The 12,092-nt window shown below is 39.0% G+C and overlaps 1 protein-coding gene across 1 annotated transcript in view; it reads right to left on the reverse strand.

Moving 5' to 3' along the window:
• Positions 1–2,927: 2,927 nt before the first annotated feature.
• The window catches only part of LOC150085560 (uncharacterized), a 67,371-nt gene continuing 58,206 nt past the window's right edge, over positions 2,928–12,092 (reverse strand). Inside the window, exon 2 of the mRNA XM_090374111.1 lies at positions 2,928–6,191. Within this exon, the coding sequence (XP_090230237.1) occupies positions 3,521–6,046 (2,526 nt within the window). The 5' untranslated portion in view covers positions 6,047–6,191 and the 3' untranslated portion in view covers positions 2,928–3,520. The remainder of the gene's footprint in view (positions 6,192–12,092) is intronic.

Raw genomic sequence — 12,092 nt, forward strand, 5'->3', positions numbered from 1 at the left:
ATGCACGATGCTCTTTAGTTATACACTGCTCGACAAAATTAACAGAACACGTAGAAAACTTGGTGTAACTCGTGCAACTTACAATGAAACGGGACAAAATTTGGTATGGTGCACCATAGAATAACGATGAAATGAGGAGACAGCGAGAAACTTCGGACAGGTATAAGGGACATTTATAGGGTTTATATAAGAATTGCCAATATTAAACCAACGTGATGTTGGAAAGATGGTAACGGATTCCTCGTTGTCTCTAGATTAAACAACGTCTAGCATCTGTTTGTAGGCTAAAACGGGACTCATCAGAGAACAGAATTGTACTCCATTTGTCAGGCTCCAAGTCACATGTTCATGGCACCAGTTTCGACGAGCTCTGCTGTGGTTTTAGGTTAATGAGATGCAAACCACTGGCTTTCTTACATTGAGTCCACTTGAATTGAACCTTCTTAGCACAGTCTGGTTGGAAATGTTACACCCGTGGCCTCAGGAGACAGTGACAGGACATCGTAGGTTCCGTCATGCTGTTAGAGCAAGATAACAGTCTGTTCTGGTTGTACCCCTGGGGCGACCTTGGCCAGCTCCTCTTTTAATGGTTCCTGTCTCCTGAAACTGCTTCCATAGTGCTGAGACGACACTGCGTGACATATTAAACCAACGTGTCAGTTTCGCCTCTCCGACTTCAAGTCGTTCAACGGCAGCCATCTCAAAGAACCATCTAAACGACCCTGAGTGCTGCCAATGTGACTATTCCACTGAGCAAGCCAGAAAACGGGAATGAAGTGACATGTCGCATCCCGTGTTTTTATAGGCATGAATATTGGCATAACGTGCGGCTCTGTAAGTGGTAGATCGATTTCTACTGGATACACGGAATTTGCCTGCCAGGATGCCTGTTATATCAAATATTCGCCTTCGGCAACACTGTTCACAATAAAATATTTATGAAAAACATTTTGTTCTGTTAATTGTGTCGAGCAGTGTGGTTACATACTAGAAAATTTAGTGATGTTTTTATAAATATCAAAGAACGATTCAGTATATTACTAGGACATATTTATTTGCATCACAGAATTTTACATTCATATATCGTTACAGTATTACAGCTCTCATAGTATTATACAGCATATCACCTGAATGTATTTAAAGCACTATTTTACCATTATAATAGGTAAAATCCTAAGACTAGTTAGCCAGACCTCAAGGGTCACAAATTAATAAACTTTAATGAGGAGTAATGATTAGGCTTACCTTGTATTCTGCCAACAATACAACTTTTGTGTACAGCGAATTGCATTCTCATATTTATCTGTCACGAACTGCATGATTATATATGAAATAGTGTCTTCTTTCTTTGTGGGAAAAAAAAAAAAAAATGGTTAACAGCTTTTTAGCAGTGACAGGTCGGATCCTCATGGAGTAATCATGTTGCTGAGCGATGACTGAGTAGTAGTAATTCACAGAGTAGTTATTGAACTACTCTTTGAAGTAATTCAACTTGAACAGCAGATCATGCTACTCGCCCAAAAGAGGAATGGGATTGAAACGCTAATTATGTAACGGTGTTTTTTACAGAATATATCTGTGCTTTCTTCTGTGTAAAAAAAAAATTATTTCCGTGAGAAGTTGAAAAGATGATTTTGCATTCCCATGGACGTCACAATCTTTGTAGCTCCTGTATCAATGTTCTGTTAAAAAAAAAAAAAAAGCACAGTAATAGGATCCATTCTAAAGACCCCTGAAATGTTATCAAAAATTTACGAACTGATTAAAAATACTTGTCATTAATGCGCAATGCGGGGAATTCAAAGGTTCATCATAACATTGAAAATATCCTCAGTTGACTCGCCATTGAGGCGAAAACATAAAGAACATAAGAAAGAATTAATTCGTTAATTTAACATTATCTGAAATAGTCAGCTCAGTATACATTCTCCCTCTTTAAACTCTGAACTGGAAGACATTGAAAGCTTTTTTTTTTTTTTAAATCTATATGGTTGATACTGATGACAGCAGCAGTATAGCGTACTTTTAAGAAATTTAAATAGTTTTTTGTCTGTGTAGTAGTGATCCTTTAAAATTGTATATTAATATGAGAGATTTATATTTGGTGTCATTGAGGTCTTTGATAATAATTATTTTGCGCACAAGCCGCATTGCCACTGCTGTTAATTAGAATGTTATGGTGTTTCCAAATATCCTCAAATTACACAGCATTCATAATAAATGAATTCTGGGCAATTTGGGGATATTTTGAAATTATATAATTTGATAATTATATATAAATGCCATCAATATTGATATATCATTGATAATTATATATAAATGCCAAACTTATTAGCGCCATAATTCGTGTCGAAAAGATTGTTTACATGAATAAGTAGATTAATTTTGGTCCTTCCAGAATGTATTTATACTTTATCAACTTTAATGAATTTGTATCGCACCTCCTTGTAATTAGCATTCATAATGATGCAAGGAGGCGAGCTTATTCTGCATCTGCCAAATAAAACTCTGCCGTATTATTCCCATCGTCAAAAAGGGGTATCCAATTCCTTAATTCTGCCGAACTCTCCGCCTCTGTCATCCTTGCAAAAAACTTATTCCAACATTCCACCACACGCCGTCCAAAGGTAAACTCGGCAGACTTGATCTTTATAAGATCAAGTCTGCTGTTACTCCCTAAGGCTCTATAGTTGTGCCCTCTGGTTCTTGCCTCACTCACCAGTGAGAACACTTCTCCCTATTTCATTTTTCTAATCCCCATCACGTCCTTATACACCGCTATCAAACCACGTCTTCTAAGCCGCTTCTTATAAGAATGTTTAGGCTCTTCAGCAATATAGTCATTCTTCTTTGCAGAAGTTTCCTCTCTCTATCTTCTTTTAGATGCGATCTGCAGAGCTGAAATTGTTAAGGTTATGTTCTTTTTTTTTTTTTTTTTTTTCTTGTGTTTTCTTGCAATTTTCAATCTATTTCGCTATATGAACTCACGTCACTCTTCTTTACTTAATGTTGCGCAGCAAAACTGATTTCCTGAATCAATTTTTGGTGGTAGTTTTCAAAAAAATGCCTATAATCTCCTTACATTGGCTCGTTTAGTTTTATCAGTTTCTTTTATGACTTATTAAACACTTGGTAGGCGGTAATGAAATTTAATGGTGTATTTTGCAAAATCAAAAGCTTTAAATAATAGTGAAAACAAAACCCGTACTCCGAATTGTGTTTGTGAAACAAATATTCAGAAATATCGTTTTGGGTATATTTAACGGTCATATTTAGAGTTGTGTTTAATGCAAATAACGCATAAAGTATATTTAAGGTTTTATAGACTATTACAGATTGGTAGTCATTAGTCTTTGAACAAGACTCTTAAGAAAAGCTTACGTGATTTACACTTATTGGCAAAGCCTTTTCAATAAAGTGAAGTTTATCACTCAAACATAACGGAAACATTATGTAGTACAAATATCGTTGAACATTTTTCACTTTAACGGTTCACCTCTGCCCTTAAAAGTTAGTAGTTTTATGTTTCTGTGTGAGCCTTTCCGTTTGGAATGGTTTGTAGGAAGTGTATTGTATTCTCCTTAGCCGTTAAATCTCCGTTTCCAGTCCTCTTTTGATACCTTCTTCCTGAAGAATGATTTTGCGTTTGGTATCTACGATTGGACCTAGAAAACGTTGTGCTGATATTGGACATTCGGTCGTCATCTTCTGCACGACGATCGTGGTAGCTGATTCCCGGAATATACATTACTAGAGTTCTTCTCCTACGAACAGTCTCGCTATCAGAGCACGATCCCGTTGAATATGAAGAATTATCCTTTTTGCGTCTCTCGACACTGGAATCGCGGTATCGGCGAAGCAAAGCCGCTATGATACTCTCTTTGTTTTGGTTTTCTGACTTTTTCTGCCTATGCATGGCCGATTTGCTGGCGTACAGCGAGTCGTCTTGGAATGACGCATAAGTGTCGGTTTGGCAACTTTTCATGATATCAGGTTCATCATCTACTTTGATGGAATTTTTACAGTTTATGCCGCGAATTTTCTTTTCTCCTTCTTTGTCCGAGCTCCTTCCAGCGGAGAGAGTAGATGAAACAAGTGTGCGTCCTTTCTTCATATTTCCTGCACGATTATAAGTGAGATAGCCGAGATCTTTACTAGATGATGGTAACTTTTCGCTTTTCCCTGCCATATCTCTCCTATAGTCATTACTCTGGCCAAACCATAACATCCCATTTGTGTTTTCAAGTGTATTATCTTCGTAGTGCACATTTTCGTAAGAAATCTCTCGTTTTTTAAAGTTCATTTCTCTGATGACTGCAGAAGCAGTGCTTTCCCCATCACTGAGATCATGAGACTCCTTTTCTTGCCATTTAGTAGAATTTTCTGCAGTACTATAGTATTTCTGTTTAGGACTCTGTTTTTCATTTTTTATCGTGCTGTACAAGTTCGGTTCCTTTTCCTTAGCCACTTTGCAATCGTTACCATCATCCTCATCATCAAAATTTACTTTAAGCGTGTAATCGTCTTTTTTGGTCTCCGTGTTTTGTTCGGTATTTGTTTCAGGGTGCATCTTGTAATGATTGACAATATAATCAGCCAGTGCAGTGACAATTGGATTCACTTCCTTAGTTTTAAAGGCTGAAACGCTGCTACATTCGTCATGGGACTGCTCATGCTTTTTGTGCGATTGAGTAATGGGAACGTCGCTGTAAGCTGAAACATATCCATTGACTGATCGAACAACTCTTGACGTTGGAGGTGATGACCTGAGCGCTGATGTAGATGTGTACATTCCATTATACTGGGTGCCCTTATTGTGGCTTGTTTTCTTAAACTCTGTTGGTATGATTTGTTTTGAACATATACGTGCTACTCGAGGTGGCTTGTTTAGATCTTCCGTGGAAACTGCTTTATCTGCCTTCTTTAAACAAAGGTGAGTTGCATTTGTGAGTTCGTCGTGAGACTTCGATCGTCTCTTTGTACGCGATCTGATCGCGTGGTTTTGAGGTAGGGCCTGCCCTATACGGATTGGTTGTTTTTCGGGCTGCTTTTTCCTATTCTGATTTTCTGTTTCACGAAAAGTGGTTATGGATCCTACATCTCGTCGTTCAGCTATTCTAGGTGAGGTGAGTTTTGTTCTGTTATCGTCACTGCGAGTAGATGTCGATACACTAAGCTTTCCTCGTGAGTTTCCTTCATTTCTGTCATTGGTTCTTCCAGAGAGTTTAGCTCTTGTATTCCCCGAGGATTCATCTTTCACAGGAAATCTAGTGACTTCTTTTTGAGAACTGACATACCCATTCGCTATGGTACTTGCAGTGATGCTGCCGTAATTTCCTTCGTTTTTTCTTGTGTTTTCCATGTTTTTTTCCTTTACCTTTGTATTACCGTTTGTCTGGTTTCTATCGAATATCATTTCAGATGTTAATTTGCTTCCCGTATCTACTGATTTATTCTCCATCCCTGAAAAAGCGGAAGTCTCTTCATAGTCAGCCACAGGTTCTTCAAGTTCCGAGGCTGAAGTGTAGCCATTAGGTAGAGGATCTTCTGATTGGCCTTCATATTTTTTTCTCAACTTTGAAAGCTCGAGGTTAAATTTTGAGACAATATTCCTTACGTGGTTCCTATTGACGGTAGGCATCTCAGCAGGAAGCTGGCTGCTGTGAACATCATTGGAAGGATCGTAATCTTCAGCTATTGGAGTTAATTTACCCGTTTCTTTATATAATTCTTCTTTCTCGTCAGAATCCTCATCCATTGTCATTTCTGATTCCTCTGGTTGCCAGTTAACATCTCGGTGGGGTCGACTTTTGTAAACTTTGAACCAGAATCTTCTGGCACGAGAGGATGGTGATGACTGTCCATGAACTTCGTCATCATCTTCATCTCTCAGAGGATACTTTTTCACTCTTACAGCTCTGTTGAAGCTTACTTTCTTGGTAGATACTCGGGAATCGTTACTCTGGCCGGATATATCTGACCTGTCGGATCGGGTTGATTCATTTCGCTTAACTTTTAATCCTAAGCCGAGAAGACTGCCTGGCATCTTTACAGAAGTGCTCTAGAGATACTTTAAGTGGAACCTATTACTGAAAAGTTCCCTTTGAGAAATAAAAGGTCATCATCCATCTGGAGTGCGATTGAAAGTTGCCACATCTGTGCTGTTATCTGGACTTCATAACGAAAATATTCTGAAAAAAAAAAAAAAAAACCTGAAGTAATACATGCGTTATACTTTATTTATTATATTTATAAAAATATACCAAATACTGATTCCATGATCTAATGAAATACTTATTTCATAATCATATATAATAAATGCGTTTGTGCTGAAGAACGTAGCACTTCCCATAACGGTTTAAAGTAAATCGCTCTTAAAATGAGTTTGAAGAAAAAGATGTACTCTACAGTATATTGATAGCCATCAAAAGCTTTGTGACAGCAGAGGGCAGGACTGGTTTATTAAAAATGATACATTCTGTATTGTATCGGATTAAGAAAAACTAGGATGCTAAGAAAAACATCAAGGACTTCATTACTTATATGAACTCTATAAGGAAGGGGATGAATCAAATTGATCCACTTAATATCGATGGTATGACTGTAGATGATCCTGCTCAGATAGCTGATAATCTGAATGAGTATTTTTGCATCTACATTCACACATGAGGAGTTATTAGGGGAGGAAAATGCCAGAAGTTTATCAAACTGTAACAGGGTGCTTAATGATTTTGTAATAACTGAGAGAAAAGTGGAGGATAAATTGTTGAAGTTAAACATAAGAAAGGCGCCTGGGGCGGATGGCATCTATCCGGTTATATTAAAGGAGGCGGCAAAGCAACTAAGCAAACCTTTAGCCATAATTATGAGAGTATCCTTGGACTCAGGGGAAGTCCCTACGGACTAGAGATGTATAAGTGTATCCCCAATTCACAAAGGAGGATCTAAGGGCGACACGAATAATTACAGACCAGTTAGTTTAACTTCTGTTCCTGGGAAAATAATGAAGTCACTGGTTAAAGATGCATTGCAGTATCATCTAGACAAGACTGCAGTAATAATTCTGACACGGCATGGGTTTGTTAAGGGAAAGTCTTCTCTGACAAATTTCAATGGCTACTACGATGTGGTTACAAAGGAACTGGATGCAAAAAAATAATTTTGATATCATATACTTGGATTTCACGAAACCTTATGATACTGTTGCGCATGGAAGACCACTGTACAAATTGGAGTAGTATGGTATCAAGGGCAAGTTGCTACAATGGATAAAAAGTTTGTTGAGTGGGAGAAGAAAGAGGGTGGTAATCAATAGGTGCTATTGATTACCACCCTCTTCGTGGACTAATGTTATTAGTGGAGTCCCACTGTTGTTTTGTATATTTATCAATGATATTGATGAATGTATATCAGATGACACAAATGTTGCAAGGTTGTTAATGACAGTAATGGCAGTGGGCTGCTGCAACAGGATTTAGAAGGGAAGATGGGCTCAGAAGTAGTAACTGAAGTTTAACATTGACAAATGCAAAGTACTACATATGAGTAGAGGTAACCCCAGAGAAACATACCAACGGTGTGGTACTACACTTTGAGTGATAGAAAATGAAAAAGATCTGGGAGTAATTGTGCAGTCAGATATGAAGTTTTCTGAGCAATGCAGACAGGCTGCCAGAGCAGGTCATGGGGTATTGTCAATGATATACGGGAATTTTGCTAGTAGGGAAAAGGAGGTGATTATCCCTTTGTATAAGGCAGTAGTCAGGCCACGCCTTGAGTACTGCGTACAGGTCTGGAGGCCTCATTTTAGGAAAGATGTAGATTTGCTTGAGCGTGTAAGAGAAGGGCAACAAGATTGGTGAGGGGAACGAAGGGGTTCTCTTACCAAGAAAGGCTTAAGTTCTACTAATTGCAGCGGCTGGAGACTAGGCACCTGCGAGGTGATCTGATTGAGGTGTATAAAGCCTTGAATGGGTCGAGAACGCCGAATTTTGATGGGATTCTTCCGCTTGCTAAGATTACGGACCTGGTGGGGACATAAATTCAAATTGAGGAAAGACAGTTGTAGATTAGATGTGCAGAAATTTGCCTTTAGCCAACGGGTGATTAATTGCTGGAAGAAACTTCCATCTCTCGTGGAAGTTGATAGCTTAAATAAATTCGGAGAGGAAGTGGATAGACTGTTAGAGACTGTTTTTTTTTATGGCTGATCACATGCCTCAATTACTACTGCTACTACTACTATTAATTAGCAATAAACAATTTGTAATGTCGTGTATCAAAACGTGTTCATTAATAGTGGAGGTGATAACCAAATTCTCGCAGACGCGTTTCTTTGACATTCAAAAAACAAACAACGACAGAAACTTTAACAAACTTGCTACCAGCTGCTTATAGATGACGTCAACCACGGCTGTTTCCTTATAATCAGTCTCACGATGTTCTAAAGGTTTATGATCGCCGTGAACTCCACAAGAGACACAGAATCTACTTCCCGAATCTTTGAGGATGGCGACACGCAAAGCTAAATACAACGGTACAGCAGAACTGAGTAGAGTGTATAAGAGGAGGTTCAGTGATCCTGTTCACTGTCATCATTAACTGCAGTTTATGAAGCCTCACTGGCTGCGCTAAAATCATACTAGTGTCACATAGAGTCAAACGACAGCAAGAAACCTGTTTATCCAAACGATCGAAGCTAAAAAAGAAAAAAATATACAATATGGCACTCATCAAGTCATGGGAATTATTTACGGAAAGTAGCCGGAAATGTTTGTTTGAATTTTCAGGGCGAAAAGTATAGTTTAAAATAGGAAAGTTAATGCTGAAATGCAGATAGGAGGAAAATGTGAACGCGAAATGTAGGCAGCATTCGTATTTCCGGTGGGAAGAAATATAGGGAAGCTTGTATGGCTAGAGCCAATCTGGTATTGAATCTCTGAGGATTTCTTTCGCCTTGAAATATTTTGACCTTGAAAAATTTTATTCTCGATCCTGGTCATACCTGTTTATTGTTAATTAATCACAAGTTCAGCGCCACAAAGCATACGTTTTATTCAAATTTATCCATTGATTATTGTCTTCCTTGACAGCACAGTGGGTTCATCGTTCGTTTGGGGAAGTCTAAGCTCAAATCCCGTCGGATACTGGAGAAATTATTAAAGGCTTCTTCAGTCGTGGCTGTACTTACTCGATCTCAGATGGAGGGAATAATGATCCCCCACAGCCGAAGTATGGGCTTTTCAGCCGCACGACAGGCAAGTCGACCAGTGAATACATTAGCATAGACATAATGAACAATAGACCATTCTAACTAGCTTAGTCTTATTAATGTTTCGTAGGTCCGGGTTTTCATGTCTAAACTTGATGTTGAACAGATGAGCAATTTCTTTAACAGGTGGAGATGTTTTCTGAGCCGTCTCAGCCATTTCAATTTTCAGAAGGGCAATATGTGATTTAATAGAGCATCGATATTCTCTCTCTCGTCTCCCATCTTGTTATTGCGAAATTTTTGGCGCATCAGCTACTAAAGCCATAATGCGTAGTTTTTATTTATTTCAATACAGTATGTTTATTTATTTATTTTCTCTGTACAGCGTTAGTGGCCAGAGGTAAAGCTCTTATGTTAGTTCACACGTAATTTATTTTGTTTTTTCGAAGTGTGTGTTCACTGGCCGATCTGCATGATGGGCGGGCTGAAAAATCTGAATGACTCAGGGGAATTCTACTTATTCAGCCTAAGATTGGCAACTACAGCCTTGTTAAGAGTTCCACCATTTTGAAGAAATGCAGAACAGTTTTCATAATAACACATATAACAGCAACATGTTCTTTAATTGTTAGTTATTTCAGCTCAATTAAAGAGCAGAAACAAAATATATATATATATATATATATAGTGTGTGTGTGATTCGGTGTTATTATTGTGATCAACATACTGAAATATACCGACACCGTGCACAACCCAGTTGACTGGGAGGGTATACTGGTTGAGTACAAATAATATAACCATAGAGACAGTGATTAATTAATTAAACTCATTTACGCAATCAGTTATGTGGCAAACAGCAAAACACAACGTCATTGCTATTGTTTCTGGATTAGAATAAATAAATCAAAATAAAAAGGCACACAGTGTCCAAGTCAGAAATTGTCTATTTTACTGATAACGAAAGGTCCAAAGTTGAGGTTCAGCGCATGGGCCTTGCGGATCACTTGTGGCAACAGGGAGGACTGGTCAGTAAAACGGGCATCACATCCAATATGGGAGTTTATGCAGGTCGCTAAAGAACTTTTTTTTTTTATAAAGTGTTTCACTGGAGAACTCCATAAAAAATACAGACAGAAAGCCTATTGGCCATTACTATTGCATTGGCTCTAAATTTGTCGATATTTGAAGTGGAGTTGGTTATTCTTTTAAGCACTGCATTTATGTTGTAATGGCTTCTGATCAGGAGAGAGTCGGGTGCGTTCATTTAGTGGGTGATGAGTTTGGCTAGGATTCGAACACTTCAGAAGGTGATGACCACCATGGCGAAATGCGGGGTGTGGCATGGAGAAAGGTTCTCGGATTGGTAAAACGCTGCCTTTTGATTTTGTTCGTCCATCTTAAAATCCAGTATTTCGCGCCGAGACTTATGCTTGCTGAGTAGGATGCACCTAAGGGGGTAGGATTTTCTGCTAACCCCTTTGGGGCAGGATTTCCCGCTTTACTCTCCGGGGTAGGATTATTTTCAAGCTCCTTTTGGGGTGGGATCCTTCAGAGTTGCCCGCAGAATACATATTGTGGGACAGGACTTCCTGCTGACTGCCAAACGGCGCTTCACTTTATAGGTCCCCTAGTCCTGCATTCTTTCCTCTTACCCTGGGTTGGGTGGATTCCCCAACCCAAGGATTCCCCAATTGCTTCACCCCTTCCCCTTCCATGGGATAATGATTCCTTCTTCATCCTTCTTTCCCCTACTCCTATCTCCCCAACTCACTTTTTTTTAAACTTTGCCTCTGTCTTGGAAGCTCAGATATCTCAGATAAGGAAGCTTCGATATCCAGAGAACTATGGACTGTCTGGCAATTCCGCCACCTCCTAGTGGTGGTGGTGGTGGCGGCGGGCAACGTAAAGTCCCATTAGGCGCCCTGCGGCCAAAAGCCAGAAGAACAACAGAACCCAATACTACTCTAACACACACACTGCACCCACTTCTAGCATTTACAGAGTTCTGTTATAGATCCCCTGGTTCCTCATTCTTTCTCTTACCCTGGGTTGGGTAGTTTCCCCAACCCAGGGTAAGAGAAAGAAGTTGTAGGTTTGTTTGTTATTTGGTTTTTAGGAGCATTAGCAACTAAGGCCATATTGCTCCCGGGAATATGCGGTGGTCATTCCCTGACCTTTCCGCATCCTCCATATTTGGTGGTGACGGGATCGAACCCTGGTCTAATCAAGAAGTGCCTGTTACGCACTCCGTAGCCAGGTGTTCCCACCCGGCTACGGAGGCGCCAAGTTGTAGGTAAGAGAAAGCAGTTGTAGGAAATCGCCGATCGCGTCCCAACCCAAAACACTATGCCACTATTCCGCGCCGAGACTACAATATTACTGTTACTCTTCGATATCACTTCGCATGCTGTATGAGTATAAATCGGGACAAATAGCATCAAATTTTACCTAGTGCTGCTTTATTTGAAACATGGGGCGGAAATTGAACCATATCTAAATTACTTGGATGACGTGTTGCATCACTTAGAGCAGGGGTTCTTTTACCTTTTTTTGTGCCATGGAACCCTTTGGCAGTTTGGTGAAGCCTATGGACCCCTTCTCAGAATAATGTTTTAAATGCATAAAATAAAATAGGATTACAAAGGAAATCAGTTATATTGAAATACATTTATCAAAATATTAAAAGAAACAAATTTTTGATATAATAATATATGCGCTTCTTTATTAACGCATTAAATAATAAGACAATACATTTAAAATATAGGCAATATATTTAATTATATATTTAAAAATATATATTTTTTCCCATCCAAGTTCACGGACCCCCTGAAATCTATCCACGGACTCCTTGAGGATCCGTAGACCTCAGGTTAAGAAGCCT

Source organism: Mastigoproctus giganteus, chromosome 5, assembly GCF_048544385.1.
Source record: "Mastigoproctus giganteus isolate SK-2022 chromosome 5, ASM4854438v1, whole genome shotgun sequence".
Classification (NCBI taxonomy): domain Eukaryota; kingdom Metazoa; phylum Arthropoda; class Arachnida; order Uropygi; family Thelyphonidae; genus Mastigoproctus; species Mastigoproctus giganteus.